At 45.6% G+C, this 16461-nt stretch overlaps 1 protein-coding gene across 6 annotated transcripts in view; it reads left to right on the top strand.

Moving 5' to 3' along the window:
* ppfia2 (PTPRF interacting protein alpha 2) overlaps positions 1 to 16461 on the top strand; it is a 639866-nt gene that overhangs the window by 364988 nt on the left and 258417 nt on the right. The window contains exon 5 of one of the 6 annotated variants that reach the window (XM_070900190.1): positions 3237 to 3341. The exons of the other annotated variants lie outside the window; for them this stretch is intronic. Within the exon in view, the coding sequence (XP_070756291.1) occupies positions 3237 to 3341 (105 nt within the window). The remainder of the gene's footprint in view (positions 1 to 3236; positions 3342 to 16461) is intronic. 6 annotated transcript variants of the gene reach the window in all.

Genomic DNA, 16461 nt, shown 5'->3' with positions numbered 1-16461 from the left:
TTTCGGGAACCGCAAGGGATTCCACTCCCTGAATGTCCAGCTGGTTGTCGACCACCAGCAAATTATACTGGCAGTGAATGCTCAATTTCTCGGCAGCATCTATAATGCGCACATCCTGCATGAGAGCACTGTATCTGACTTGTTTAACAATGAGCCACAAGGTCAATGCTGGATGCTTAGTGACAAAGGATATGGCCTCGCCAACTGCCTGATGACACCGAGGCCGAGAGGCGATACAACGAGAGCCACAGAGCAACTCGAAATATCGTGGAGAAAACCATTGGGGTGCTGAAGCAGTGCTTCAGATGTCTGGACCACTCAGGAGGCGAGCTCCAATACCACCCTGAGCAAGCAGCTCAATTCGTGGTGGTCTCCGTGTTACACAACTTGGCTATCAGGAGGGGACAAGAATTACCTGATGAGTCTGACAGTCCACCTCACCAGAGAGAGAGGAAGAGAAGGACAAGGAGGCGGATGCTGACATCGAGCAGACAAACAGGCTGACTATGCAACCATGCCCACGCCACCTTTTCGATCGCATGAAAGGGCCCATGGTGGCATGAGAGCTGCAAGAGCCTTACGTCAGGAACTCATCAATGATTGCTTTGCCTAAAAGAACGTTGGTGCTATTTACAAGGCTGACACACTGCTGGGTTTGCAGGTGATACATCAATGGTGGGCATCACCTTGGTGACAGTTAAAGTTTAAGTGTGATTATACCCTTTGATGTTAAGGAATCACCAGCGTGTAATGGTGCAGCTATCTGAGCCAATGTGCTGCAAGGTTTTATTAAATAAAAACATTCAAACCGAACATTAGTCTGAAATCATCAGTATTTCTGTACAAACCAATCCTCCCCCCCAGCCCCCGCTTCTCCTCCTCACCTCTACCCCTTCCCCTCCTGACTCCAAGCCGCCTGGCCGAGGAGGTCCTCAGGCGATGCTTCATTGCGGAAGTGGGGGGGGGGGGGGGTGGATGTGGTGGTGACGGCTGAAGTGCTGCTTGGACGGATATGGGAGAGGACGGTCCCGAGGTGGGAGCATGCTCCGAGCCATAAGCAAGATGTTGCTGCTGGTTCTCATGTGTGCTTGGCAATGGGGGTGTGTCGCCTTGGGGTGCAGTGCAGCACTCCGGGACCACTGGGACTCTCTGCCACCAGTGTTCCTGGCTACCAGCTCCAGGGCCTCCTCCATCCCTTCCATTTTATTTGTTGGCCAAAAACTCGGTGCCAACTATGTTCTTGGTGCTTAGTGGGTTTTTTGCTGCTGGTGAATCTCCGTTGTTCCTCCCACAACAGCCAAACAAGCACTTACCACAGCCACACATGCTTTCAGTGCCTCTGAGCTCCCTCTCTCTCTGTCTCCTCTTCTGCGCATGTCATGATGACCCTTGACCTCCTGAATCGCAGGAATCGAACGTTGCCATGCCGTTGCTGAGGTCAGACATACTTTACGGCAGAAGGTCAGAAAAATGTAACGCTACTGCCCATTTGATATTGTTCGCGGTAACGCCCATTTTCAAAAATGTAAACTAGGTGTGTTGAGAACGGGCGAGAAGCTAGCGATCTGAAAACCCTTTTTTAATGCTCATGCCGGAAATAATGCCCATTTTTGGGCGATAAGCTCAAAAGTGGAGGTTCTAGCCCATAGCCGGGTTATGTGAGTGGGCAAGAACATGGCAGATGGAATATAATGTGAAGTTATCCACTTTGGTAGGAAAAATAAAAGGCAGATTATTTTTTAAATGGTGAGAGATTGGGAAATGTTGCTATTCATAAGAACCTGGATGTCTTTGTACATGAATCACAGAAAGTTAACATGCAGGTACAGCAAGCAATTAGGAAAGAAAATAGTAGCTTAGTCTTTATTACAAAAGGATTGGAGTAGAAGAGTAAATAAGTCTTACTACAATTATATAGGGCTTTGGTGAGACCACACCTGGAGTATTTTGTACTGTTTTGGTCTTATCCAAGGAGGGATACACCTGCCTTAGAGGAAACATAGAAACATAGAAAATAGGTGCAGGAGTAGGCCATTCGGCCCTTCGAGCCTGCACCACCATTCAATATGATCAAGGCTGATCATTCACCTCAGTGCCCCTTTCCCGCTTTCTCTCCATACCCCTTGATCCCTTTAGCCGTAAGGGCCACATCTAACTCCCTTTTGAATATATTCAATTAATTGGACTCAACAACTCTTTGCGGTAGAGAATTCCACAGGTTCACAATTCTCTGAGTGAGGAGGTTCACTAGACTGGTTCCTGGGATGGGGGATTTCTCTATGAGGAGGGATTGAATAGACTAGGCCTATATTCCCTAGAGTTTAGAAGAATTAGAGTTGATTTCATTGAAAAGTATAAAATTCTTAAGGGGCTTGGTAGGGCAGATTCTGGGAGGATGTTTCCCCTGGCTGGGGAGTCTAGAACTAGGATTCACAGTCTCAGAATAAGTTGTCAGCCATTTAGGACTGAGATGATGTCAAATTCTTTCACTCACAGGGTTGTGAATCTGTGGAATTCTCTATCCCAGAGGCATGTGGAGGCTCAGTTATTGAGTATATTCAAGGCAGAGTTCAATAGATTTTTGGATACTAAGGGAACCAAGCGATATGGGGATAGTGCGGGAATGTGGGATTGAGGTAGAAGGTCAGTCATGATCTTATTGAATGGCAGAGCAGGCTTGAAGGCCCGAATGGCCCACTCCTATTTCTTATATTCTTATGTTTGGACCTAATTTTATATGCAAAGCGAGCTTCTGGCAGAATTTCCACTACACTTCCAGCAGAAGCCTCACCACTGTCATGAAGCAATATTTCCAGCATGCTTGCAGAGATGGGAATCCAGCGATAGGCATCCCCACCCCATTTACCTGTTTTACTATCTGATTTCGGCTGGTATAATCGATTAAAATTCAGTACTTTGTACCTTTACATCCAACTTCAAATAGTTAATAGCTGCACTTACAATACAACATTTTTGCAATGTCTGCAGATGATATATGCGCTACTTCTGGAGGTTGACATCAATACTTTTTTAGAGGTAAAAGAAGTTTAATTATATAACTAACATATCTTATGTAAGCTGAGATTCATCAAAATCTATTTAATTTGATTTGTAATCAGTTTAAGTAGAAAATGTTAGTCTGCAAAAATCTGTTTAATGTAGCTTTAATGTTCCAGTTAAATATTTGTCAATTTTGATATTTTATTTGTGACAGTAGTTTTGTTTAAATCCTTCAGATAGCAGTCCAGCAAGAGCAAAGGGCACACACCCAAAAGAATGAAGAATCTAAAGAATCTGAACTTCCTGAGGGAGCAGAGCCAGGTCAGAGAATTCATGGAAAGGTAGGCAAATAGAATGTCTCAACTGAAACTATTATTGTTTGTATGGTTATCACGTGTGGCAGTAGTTTAGGTTACAGGCAGTTGGTTGCTTTTAAATGTCTTAAATTCCAAATGATCTGTTTCCAAATGCAAAATCTTGACTTCCTTATTTTCTCATCAGAAGCTTAAGTATACCTGTGCTTCTATCTGACAGTAATTACAATTCCACCTCGACTTATTTGTATTCTATATTCTCTATGATTCATTACTGACAGCACTTACCTCAAATATTTGTGAATGCTCCACCCTCTCACCCCTTGCTCTAGCATTTGGAAAAGACCGAGAATTTCCTCAGAGCTGCTCCCACTCTGCCAACATAAGTTTGGCAAAAACGCAGCAGAAATCCTGTTTCCATGTGCTACACTTCCGGAGAAGTTATTACACTGGAGTGGGAACACCTCCAAGGAAATTCTTGGCACAAGAATTTTTATTTTTGAACTTGATTGCAGATTTTTGCAGTGGAGAGTCCATGTGGCTGACTTTGCCTGGTGCACAGCTGTGCAAGACAATTTGTATGCACTTCCTCACATCCCCATCTATCCATCCACCACTCAGCTTCATCCTTAGGCAATCTGATGCCTCCCCCTGATAGTCACCCCCATCAGAGGCACTCCATTCATCAGGTGAGCACATGCCATTACCGTCACTCTTTGCCCTTGTTGCAGGAGGACAGAGCACAAAACAAAAGGGTGAGGGATCGGAGGTAGGGCTGCACAGATCTCACAACTGACAACTGCAGAGGAGGAAGCACTGGAGATCAGGGACATCTCGGCGTTCCTGGGCATCGGAGATGAGGAAATGGAGACCTCCCAGCTGCCTGATGACGGAATGAAATATAATGCACATACATGTCATACAACACTCAGACACCTTGACTCGATATCCGATGCAAGTGAAATATGATCATCTTCATAATGATAAGTTGCAACATCCTTACCTTGCCAGTACTAATTCATCTCTTTTCTCTCCTACAGGGCCTTCACGTGTACATTAGGAATCAACAAATCCTCAGAGGAGCTTTCTTTCTGAGGGTGCACCATCACAGGACTCAAGCTTACCATGCACCAGCTCAGATACTCACGCTTCAGTGGGATCAGTCAGACAGATTTTCACCTGGTGATTCACACTTTGCAAGTGAGCAAGAGCAGACAGTGACGACAGGGACCGCAGTGGAAAGTCAGCGTTGGAAGGCGCAACCCTCTCCAAATTCTGCTCAACTGGACACAGATGCTGTAATCCGGGTGCCTTCGATGAAAAGAATAATCAAGAGCACCAGAAAATGTGCAATGTATTGATAGGCCTTCCAAGTACACTGATGACGATTGCAGACAGAATGGAGGAGTCTACCTCAAGCATGAGTTGGTCGATGTTGCAGGGCATTGTGATGATGTCTTCTTGCATGGATAGAGTGGCCAACTCTGTGGAACATCAATCACAGCAATCAAATGAGTCCATGCACGCCTTGACCATGGCTGTGCATACTCTGAGTGGCAACATGTCTGGAGCCTTAAATAGAATGACAGATACCTTAGCTTTGGCCTTACAGCGCCTTACTGATCTGCACCAAGGTGCTCTCCAGCAGAGTGATAGGAGTGAAGTGTGACTGGCCCATGAGAGGGATGATGGCAAAAGAGGATGTGGAAGTGGGGACTGCACTCAAAGCGCTGCTCCCACTTCTCACCTGTAACCTGCCCCCCCACCAGTCAGTACCTGACATGCTGCCTCCTGTCCCAATGGCTGAGTCTGGCCCTGCACAAGTGCAGGTGGAGCAGTATGTGGCAGGGCTCTCACGGGCTCCAAAAAGCAGAGATCGTCGGCCAGAAGCATCTCAGCAACCAGCGCAGGGCTCTGAGAAACCTGCGACTACCTCTGTTGAAGCCACAGGGACTGCACCCTGTAAATGTTATAGAAAAAGGAAGAGTAAAGTTTTGTAGTTCACCAAGGATATGCACATGTATATATGAGAAAATGTTATGTTGTGAAGTTTCTATTCTTTAGTGGAAGCACATAAAATGTATTTCTTTGGACCACTTTCCCGTGTTGCCCATTCTTGATTGATGGCTGGCAACTCGCCTTTTCCCTTACTTGATGATGAATTGACAGGAACCAATGGGTAATTGCTTGTTTACAGAACTGCTTTGTGTCAGTGGCATTGGGGAGCAGGAAGGGTGCAGGGGAGGATTGGGGGAGAGTGGGTATTGCATGTGACTCTGACATCGGTCCAGTGGTGGTAACTAACTGAACCTGTCATTAATAAGGACATCCCAGGCAGCATTGTGAGCAGCTGGTCCTGCATTGGCATCATCACCTTCCTCCTCTTGTCTTCTTCCTCTGCTTCCTCCTCAAATTGGTCTGAAGATGATGTGCACTCTGCATCGTGTTCCTCCTGCAGCTCCAAACCTGTCTGCTGCGCAATGTTGTGCAGAGCACGGCACACCATGACCATTCTGGACACCCTGGCTGTTGCGTACTGAAGGACGCCTCGAAATTTGTCCAGGCACTTGAAACAAATCTTCAGCATGGCGCTAGCTTGCTCAGTGACACATCTGGTGGTCATCTGCCATTCATTGTAGCACTCGGGTTTCATTCATCAGGCATCACAGAAACATAGAAAATAGGTGCAGGAGTAGGCCATTCGGCCCTTCGAGCCTGCACCACCATTCAATAAGATCATGGCTGATCATTCACCTCAGTACCCCTTTCGCGCTTTCTCACCATACCCCTTGATCCCTTTAACCGTAAGGGCCATATCTTACTCCCTCTTGAATATATCCAATGAACTGGCATCAGCAACTCTCTGCGGTAGGGAATTCCGCAGGTTAACAACTCTCTGAGTGAGGAAGTTTCTCCTCATCTCAGTCCTAAATGGCTTACCCCTTATCCTTAGATTATGTCCCCTGGTTCTGGACTTCTCCAACATCGGGAACATTCTTCCTGCATCTAACCTGTCCAGTCCCATCAGAACTTTATATGTTTCTATGAGATCCCCTCTCATCACGGATATTATCAGCCATATTTGATGGGGGTATCCCTTCTCTCCTAGCAGCTACCTCTTAAGTCTGCTTCTAGGTCCTAAGACGTCAGGAAACTTGGACTGCTGCAGGACAAAATCATCATAACAGGTCCCGGGAATCTTGTGCACATCTGCATAAATTTTTTTTGTGGGTGCACACCAACTCCACATTGATGGAGTCAAAGCCCTTGTGGTTCATGACTACTCATGATTGATCTGGGTGCATGGATTGCCATGAGTGTGCAGTCGATGGTGCCCTGCACCTGTCTGAAGCCAGCCAGAGATGCAAATCAGAACGTCCGCTCATTCTGACTGGCATCATCGCAGGCAAAATTCATATAATTGCACACATCCTGATCTGATTCAGAAATCCCCCGAAGTTGAAGAAAGTAAACTCTCAGCAAAAATACTGTGAACAAATCTATTCCCACTACTATGTAAAAAGCAGCTGTGAGCACTGAGTATTTATTGCAGTAATTACATGAGTTTTAATCGGCCCTTTTAATTGCCGCTGTATTTTCGCCTTCCTTTCAATTGAAGGCTTGGAAGCCCGTGGATGCGACGTTAAAGTTAAAACTTAAAATATTGCTCCATTGAATGATTAGCATATGTTAATAGGCAACCAGCCTGTTAAACGCGGAAGTCGGCTGGTTAGAGCTGACTTTCGGACATGCTCGCATTTTTGCCAGCTTAAACCCCCCACCACACCTAAACCTACATGCTCCTCCTTGTTAAAATTATCCCCATTCCCTCAGGCGATCATTTCTGGCACAGTAATATCGGGGCAAAGAAGTCTGTTGTAGAATGGGTAGTGATTTAAAGGACATTTGTTTTTTCCCAAGCGGAGGAGAAGGAGGTCAGGCTTTTGCGCCCAAGGCACATTGAGTCAGACAGAGGAGAAGACTTCAGAGAGGATCTGTTCTCTGACGTTTCCTGCAACAGTCAGTAAGGACTCCTCTTCGTGCATGTGGCTCCAGGTAGATCTGGATCCACTGGAGCCAGAGTATCTTCCTTAGGCATGTCAAAGTGCAACCCTTCCTGATTGGCGAAGTTGTGAACGGGACAGCAAGCTATCACTATTCTGGAACATACTATAGATTCCTCCTGACTTGTCCAGGCAGTGAAAAAGTGTTCTCATCACCGTGATGGCTCTCTTGATAACCAGCCTAATAGCTGCATGTGTCTCATTGTAGTGCTCCTCTCCTGCTGTTCAACACTCTGAATGGAATTATCAGTCATTAGAGGAGGGTTTATGCTTTTTCACCGAGAAGCTGTTGATGGACATGATTCTCATCCCTGAAGAGCTCAGGAAAAGGAAATAAAGACTTGCATTTATATAGCACCTTTCACGACCACCGAACATCTCAAAGCACTTTACAGCCAATTAAGTACTCTTGGAGTGTAGTCACTTTGTAATGTGGGAAATGAGGTAGCCAATTTGCCTCCCACAAACAGCAATATGATAATGACCAGATAAACTGTTTTTGTTATGTTGATTGAGGGATAAATATTGGCTCGGACACCGGGTTAACTCCCCTGCTCTTCTTCAAAATAATGCCAGGGATTCTTTTACGTCCACCTGAGAGGGCAGACGGGGTCTCGTTTAACCTCTCATCATGAAAGATGGCACCTGGGACAGTGCAGCACTCCCTCAGCACTTGGAAGAAAGGCCAAATGATGAAGCGTGGAGACATCATGGCAACTTCCTGCATATCAGGCGTTGACGTGAAGGATTCTCTGAGGTTGTCACACACTATGTGGACATTGATAGAGTGGAGTCTCTTCCTATTCATGTAGTTCAATGGATGTTTTGGGTGTACCCTTAATGCAGTGTGACTGCCATTGATTGCATCCTGGACCTTGAGGAAGCCAGAGAACCTATAAAGCTGTATGACCCTATTTCTCTGTTGCCTTGCTGTGATGCCAATGCTTATCAATTAAAGTGCTCTGCTGTAAAGGACATCAATGATCTGTTCCTGGCTGATGTTACAGACATTCCTTCTGGCTTCCTGAAATTTAAAAATAAATTACCTTGCATAGTATATTTGAGAGGGGTGGTCTCCTTCATAGCCACTGAGGGAGCAGTGTGGACAGATGAGTGTGACTGGAGATTCTCAACAGATACTTTTGATTTTCCGACTTTTCATCTTGAGCATAATTAGCACTCCCAGGTCAGAATAAAACTTTGTTTACTTTAATATAATTATATATAATAACTCCAATCTTAATAGAGCACCCACTGCTATAAAAATAAAAAAGCGAAAGTGGGTCAACCGTGGCTATCAAGGGAAATCAGGGATAGTATTAAAGCCAAGGAAGTGGCATACAAATTGGCCAGAAATAGCAGCTTACCCGGAGACTGGGAGAAATTTAGAACTCAGCAGAGGAGGACAAAGGGTTTGATGAGGGCAGGGGAAAATGGAGTACAAGAAGAAGCTTGCAGGGAACATTAAGACGGATTGCAAAAGTTTCTATAGATATGTAAAGAGAAAAAGGTTAGTAAAGACAAATGTAGGTCCCCTGCAGTCAGAATCAGGGGAAGTCATAACGGGGAACAAAGAAATGGCGGACCAATTGAACAAGTACTTTGGTTCGGTATTCACTAAGGAGGACACTAACAACATTCCGGATATAAGAAGGGTCAGAGGGTATAGTAAGCAGGAGGAACTGAGGGAAATCCTTATTAGTCGGGAAATTGTGTTGGGGAAATTGATGGGATTGAAGGCCGATAAATCCCCAGGGCCTGATGGACTGCATCCCAGAGTACTTAAGGAGGTGGCCTTGGAAATAGCGGATGCATTGACAGTCATTTTCCAACATTCCATTGACTCTGGATCAGTTCCTATGGAGTGGAGGGTAGCCAATGTAACCCCACTTTTTAAAAAAGGAGGGAGAGAGAAAACGGAATTATAGACCGGTCAGTCTAACATCGGTAGTGGGTAAGATGATGGAATCAATTATTAAGGATGTCATAGCAGCGCATTTGGAAAGAGGTGACATGATAGGTCCAAGTCAGCATGGATTTGTGAAAGGGAAATCATGCTTGACAAATCTTCTGGAATTTTTTGAGGATGTTTCCAGTAGAGTGGACAAGGGAGAACCATTTGATGTGGTATATTTGGACTTTCAGAAGGCTTTCGACAAGGTTCCACACAAGAGATTAATGTGCAAAGTTAAAGCACATGGGATTGGGGGTAGTGTGCTGACATGGATTGAGAAATGGTTGTCAGACAGGAAGCAAAGAGTAGGAGTAAATGGGTACTTTTCAGAATGGCAGGCAGTGACTAGTGGGGCACCGCAAGGTTCTGTGCTGGGGCCCCAGCTGTTTACACTGTATATTAATGATTTAGACAAGGGGATTAAATGTAGTATCTCCAAATTTGCGGATGACACTAAGTTGGGTGGCAGTGTAAGCTGCGAGGAGGATGCTATGAGGCTGCAGAGCGACTTGGATAGGTTAGGTGAGTGGGCAAATGCATGGCAGATGAAGTATAATGTGGATAAATGTGAGGTTGTCCACTTTGGTGGTAAAAACAGAGAGACAGACTATTATCTGAATGGTGACAGATTAGGAAAAGGGGAGGTACAACGAGACCTGGGTGTCATGGTACATCAGTCATTGAAGGTTGGCATGCAGGTACAGCAGGCGGTTAAGAAAGCAAATGGCATGTTGGCCTTCATAGCGAGGGGATTTGAGTACAGGGCAGGGAGGTGTTGCTACAGTTGTACAGGGCCTTGGTGAGGCCACACCTGGAGTATTGTGTACAGTTTTGGTCTCCTAACTTGAGGAAGAACATTCTTGCTATTGAGGGAGTGCAGCGAAGATTCACCAGACTGATTCCCGGGATGGTGGGAGTGACCTATCAAGAAAGACTGGATCAACTGGGCTTGTATCCACTGGAGTTCAGAGGAATGAGAGGGGACCTCATAGAAACGTTTAAAATTCTGACGGGTTTAGACAGGTTAGATGCAGGAAGAATGTTCCCAATGTTGGGGAAGTCCAGAACCAGGGGTCACAGTCTAAGGATAAGGGGTAAGCCATTTAGGACCGAGATGAGGAGAAACTTCTTCACTCAGAGAGTGGTGAATCTGTGGAATTCTCTACCACAGAAAGTAGTTGAGGCCAATTCACTAAGTATATTCAAAAGGGAGTTAGATGAAGTCCTTACTACTCGGGGGATCAAGGGGTATGGCGAGAAAGCAGGAAGGGGGTACTGAAGTTGCATGTTCAGCCATGAACTCATTGAATGGCGGTGCAGGCTTGATGGGCTGAATGGCCTACTCCTGCACATATTTTCTATGTTTCTATGCTACACTAGTGTTATTTTTTTTCAATTTTCTATAACAGCTTCATTTGTGGTCTTTCTAAGTGAGAAATTGGCGGCCATTCAACTCTGTCGCGTGGCTGCCGCTTTCCGGCAATAAGAGGCATTTTCAGGAGGCTGAATTTCGGTCCCAATATGTACAAACTTATTTCCCTTAGGGCTTTTTGAGCTGGCAAAGGGAGGAGACATTCATTCCATTATTCTGGGCTAGATTCAAATCTGGAGGTAAAATGTAGATTACTAACATATTGCACCATTTAATCACCCAATATAATTATGTTTAATTTTAAAAATCACTTAGGCCGCGATTTCACCGGCGCTCGGTGGGCGGGACTGGGGGTGGGTCAGCCAGGAAATTGACAAAGATTGACAGAGGGTCTGGACCCCGCTATCAACCCACCGCCACGCACCTTTCCCAAATGTTGGGTCTGTCAGCACTGAGCAGACCCACATGCAGCGGCGGGGAGGCAATTGAGTCAATTATTGGCTTGTTTAGAAGCCCTTAACAGTGATATTTTACTCACTTTTTAACTTTAGCAGGTCGCCCATGGATTTCACACTGCTCCTGGACCACATCTGTTCATCTGAGACGGAGGTCGAGAGGCGATTGAAGCAGATGATTGATGACAGGGTTAAAACTTGTAAAAAATCTCACAATTTACACCTGCACAATTTCCAAGCCCAGAGACTCTCTGGTTTCTCCCTTTGGAAGACAGATTGAGCTTCAACAAGCTGCAAGTCTTTGTAGCAAACTCTCCAGCCAGGCTATCACCGCAGCAAATTCTCTCACCTTTGACAGAGTGCTTCTGTCATCTCTCCTTCAACTGGTATCTAAACCATCAGGATGGAACCATTTACACTCTGTCACCTGGACCCTCAGAATCTAACCACGATGAACCCCAACACCAGCAGCACCAGGCACACCAGCAGCACCAACAACAACACCAACCTTCTCCACAATCACTGATGTTTCTCAGGACAGAGGGCATCAGCATCTGACCACATTGCTACCCGGGAGGCCAGGGATGACCTCACCATGGCCAGATTTACTTCACTTGATGCTATACACCCTGGCTGCCACATGATGTGCCAGGATGGCACCACCCCACACCAACACCATAAAGCATCCCTACAATATGCAAGCTATTCCTTTTACATTCATCAGCATTGTGGGGGGTAACCCTATGTCTCACCATTCACTGCAACTCACTAAGCCACTTCCAAACGTGCACATAAATCTGTCCAAGAAGGCAAAGTGTTGTAAATAAAGCTTTCAATGTTTGACAACACATTAACAGAAACTTTACATGAACATTAGTGGAAGCACCCAAGTGCCTACCCTTGTGCGTTGTTAGTTGGTATGTTTGCACTAAGATGAGGGTGAGTGTGAGGAGTGGTTAGTGAGATGGAGATGTGATAATGTAGATAGAGAGGGCTGAGTTGAGGTGCATGGTAAGTTGGTGTGAGTAAGGATGTGTAGTAGTAGGGTGGAGATGACAGAGTGATGGGGATGTGATGAGTTGCAAAACAAGATAAGGTTGAGTGTGACTTTGTAGTAACGTTTCATGATCGACTGAAATCATTGAAAGGTTTGTGCCACTGCAGCCTGGTCCTCCTGACGACATCCCTGCTTGTGTCCTCCTGTGCAATGAGCACAGGCTACGTTGGTCCCCTGGAGAGGTCTCTTCCATCCATTGGAAGGGAAAAGAACCTCCCTGCATGCTGTTACTCCCTCCATAAGCAGATGGAGGGAGTCATGGGAGAGTCTGAGTGCTGCTGTGCACCTTTTTTGCAGTATTTGCAGTACCTTAATGCCATCGAAAATTGGCAGAACAACTGTCAAAATCAATTTGCACAAGGTGCCATCAAGTGATGTCATCAGACCCGTTGCCTTTTAATTGGCCTGGAACCTCGCTGGATGGGCTTAACAAGCCCAATCAGGGGAAAGTCGTGTGGAAGGCCGGATGGAGACAACAGCGGGGTCAGGACCTGTCGCCCGCCTCAGTCCCGTTTCAGTCGGCAAAATCGTGGCCTTAGAGTCTAACTTATACTTTTGTCATAACAAGATTCAGGGCATCGATGATTGAAGCTGTTCATCGGCTATTTCATAGCCACACACTTTTAAATGTTATTGTGACTGATTTATGTTCTCAAACAGTGTTTGGTATATGCCAGTGAAGATTTCCAATTTACAAATATCTATATTTCTATTTTTTTTAGATTTAATTTTGATTTGCACAACAAATGTGCTTGTTTTTTGGCTTGGGGGGGTGCGGGGGTGGGGGGGGGGAGCGGGGTCTAATCTTAGGTTCAGTAACTTCCAAAATTCGAACCATTAGTATCAAAAACAAAAGGCTGCAGGGGCGAAATTTCCCTTTTTTTATTGCCACGTTACAACCTCCGGGGGCGTTTTGGGTGCCGGGCTGCTGGCCAAGTCGATCACCTCCCTGGTGGCCACCAACAGGCGCAATGGCCCTCTTCTTTAATTGAAGGGGAGGGGCATTGTAGCGCATAAGCGCTATGTGGAGTATCCAGCATATTTCAATGAGATCACCACTCATTCTTCTAAACCCCAGAGAGTATAGCGTCTATTCAATCTCTCCTCATAGGACTACCCTCTCATCCCAGGTATCAATCTAGTGAACCTTCGTTGCACCCCCTCTGAGGCAAGTATATCCTTCCTTAGGAACAGAGACTAAAATTGTACACAGTACTCCAGGTGTGGTCTCACCAAAGCCCTGTACAATTGCAGCAAGACTTCCTTACTCTTGTACTCCAACCCCCTTGCAATAAAGACCAACATACTATTTGCCTTCCTAATTGATTGCTGTACCTAGATGTTAACTGACTGTATTTTAAGTACAAGGACACCAAAATCCCTCTGAACACCAACATTTAATCGTTCCTCACCATTTAAAAAAAAAAATGTTTTTCTATTCTTCCCACCAAAGTGAATAACCTCACATTTTCCCACATTATACTCAGTCTACTACCTTCTTGCCCAATCACTTAACCTGTCTATATACCCATTCAGACTTTTCTGTGCCCTCCTGAAAACTTAATTCCCCACCTGGATACAGTACACTCAGTCTCTTCATCTAAGTCATTAATATACAATGTAAATAGCTGAGGCCCCAGCACTGATCCTTGTGGCACCCCACTTTAATAGCCTGCCAACCTAAAAATGACTCGTTTATTCTTACTCTCTGTTTTCTGTCCTTTTCCCAATCCTCTATTCATGCTAATATATTACCCCAAACCCCATGAGCCATTATCTTGTGTAACAATCTTTCATGTGGCACATTATAGAATGCCTTTTGAAAATCCAAACACACTACATCCAGTGGTTCCCCTTTATCTGGCATGCTCGTTACATCCTCAAAAAATTAATAGATTTGTCAAATATGATTTCCCTTTCATAAAACGATGTTGACTCTGCCTAATCATATTATGATTTTCTAAGTGTCCTGTTACCACTAACTCAATAATGGATTCCAGCATTTTCCCAATGACTAATGTCAGGCTAACTGGCCTGTAGTTCCTTGTCTCTCTCCCTCCTTTTCTGAATAGCAGTATTAAACTTGCTACCCTTTCAAACCACTGGAACCATTCCAGAATCTAGGGATTTTCTCTCATCTTCTGCTGAAGGAACTGATGCAGTACAGTTCCAGGAACACCAGCAACCCTCCAGTATCTCATGCAAGGAATCATTCTTGATGTATATGTCTCAACAGTGAACATAAATAAACTATTTGTTCATGCGAAGCACCACAACCATGCCCAATTTTGTCGTTACGCAAACTCCTTATAGGTTCCAGCAGAGATCAGGAGTGGGAACTATGTATGGATTTTCTCTCTCTTATTGAAGAGCAATCTGAAAAACAGCAGATTACCATTGTGAGATCAGCAAATTCAGCACTGTCCAGTGATTAAATCTGGGACGTTCTTAGTCTTTGTGGCTAAGCATTATACCAGTACCGCATTTAGTCAAGGAACTATCAGAAAAGTTCTGAATTATTTTTTTAAACGATACCTTTATCTCTAGCTTCTGGAACACGTGTTAGGTTCACATCCATTCAACTGACAGCTACTGTAATGACAGGAAACTGTTATGTATGGACAAAGAGTCAGACTGAACACTGTGAGCTCAAAGTAAAGTGTGACCTTAGTCTTTTATTGCAGGTCTCCATAGTGCCTCTCCAACCTGTGAGGCCTCCTTAAATACCTGTGCTCCCAAGGGATTATGGGATCCCTTGGGACTCTGGTGGCTGTACAGAGTATATATAAGTTTACATATATAACAACACCCCCCCCGCAAAGTCAATTGTGTAACTATTGGGTCGATCTGGGCCCTTCTTGCCCTGGTTGATCATCTCGGTGTGAAAGCTGGCATTGGTGAGTCAATTGTTGGGCCCTCGCTGGGCTGCTGTGCAGCTGGCCTTGCTGGGCTACCTGGTGTGGTGGGTCCTGTTGGGCTGCTGTGGATGGTGGGTTTTGCTTCGTGGCCAAGCATGGTGCCGGTTGCCACTGGTGTGTATGTTGGAGGGTCAAAGAAGGTAGGGTCAAAAGTTGGTTGCTCAGGATAGTCCGTGAATCTGAGTTTGATTTGGTCCAAGTGTTTCCGGTGAATGAGTCCATTTGAAAGTTTGACCCGAAACACCCTGCTCCCCTCTTTGGCCATGACAGTGCCGGGAAGCCACTTGGGACCTTGTCCATAATTCAATACAAATACAGGATCATTGATTTCGATCTCGTGTGACACATTTGCGCTATCATGGCATGTACTTTGTTGAAGCCGCCTGCTCTCTACCTGTTCATGTAGATCAGGGTGAACTAACGAGAGCCTTGTCTTAAATGCTCTATTCATGAGCAGTTCAGCGGGTGGGATCCCCGTGAACGAATGGGGTCTCGTGCGGTAGCTAAGCAGAACTCGGGATAGACGAGTCTGCAGTGAGCCTTCCGTTACCCTCTTCAAGCCCTGGTTGATGATTTGCACTGCTCTCTCTGCCTGACCATTGGACGCTGGTTTAAACGGGGCAGATGTGACATGTTTGATCCCGTTGCAGGTCATGAATTTGAACTCAGCACTGGTAAAACATGGCCTGTTGTCACTCACCAGGACATCGGGTAGGCTGTGTGTGGCAAACATGGCCCGCAGGTGTTCAGTCGTGGCAGAGGACGTGCTAGCCGACATTATATCACATTCAATCCATTTGGAGTGCGCATCTACAACCACAAGGAACATTTTACCCAAGAACCGTCCTGCATAGTCAGCATGTACCCTAGACCGCAGTTTGGAAGGCCAAGACCATAAATTCAGTGGCGCCTCCCTGAGTGCAAGCATGTATTACATCTGTGCACGCAGGACTCTTAAGTCCGCATCGATACCGGGCCACCACACGTGGGATCTGACTATCGCTTTCATCATTACGATGCCTGGGTGGTGCTGTGGAGGTCACTGATGAAGGTGTCTCTGCCCTTCTTGAGAACCACTACAGGATTTCCCCACAGAAAGCAGTCTGCCTGTATAGACATTTCATCTTTGCGCCGCTGGAACGGCTTTATTTCTTCCTGCACTTCCACTGGGACACTGGACCAGCTCCCGTGAAGCACACAGTTTTTGACTAGGAACAATAAGGGATCCTGGCTCATCCATGTTTTGATCTGCTGGGCAGTGACGGGTGATTGCTCACTCTCAAATGCTTCTATAACCATGGCTAAATCTGCGGGCTGTGCCATTTCC

The sequence above is a fragment of the Pristiophorus japonicus genome, chromosome 15 (assembly GCF_044704955.1).
Source record: "Pristiophorus japonicus isolate sPriJap1 chromosome 15, sPriJap1.hap1, whole genome shotgun sequence".
Classification (NCBI taxonomy): Eukaryota; Metazoa; Chordata; class Chondrichthyes; family Pristiophoridae; genus Pristiophorus; species Pristiophorus japonicus.
Note: the sequence above shows the minus strand (reverse complement) of the source record. Positions and strands in the feature narration are given on the sequence as shown.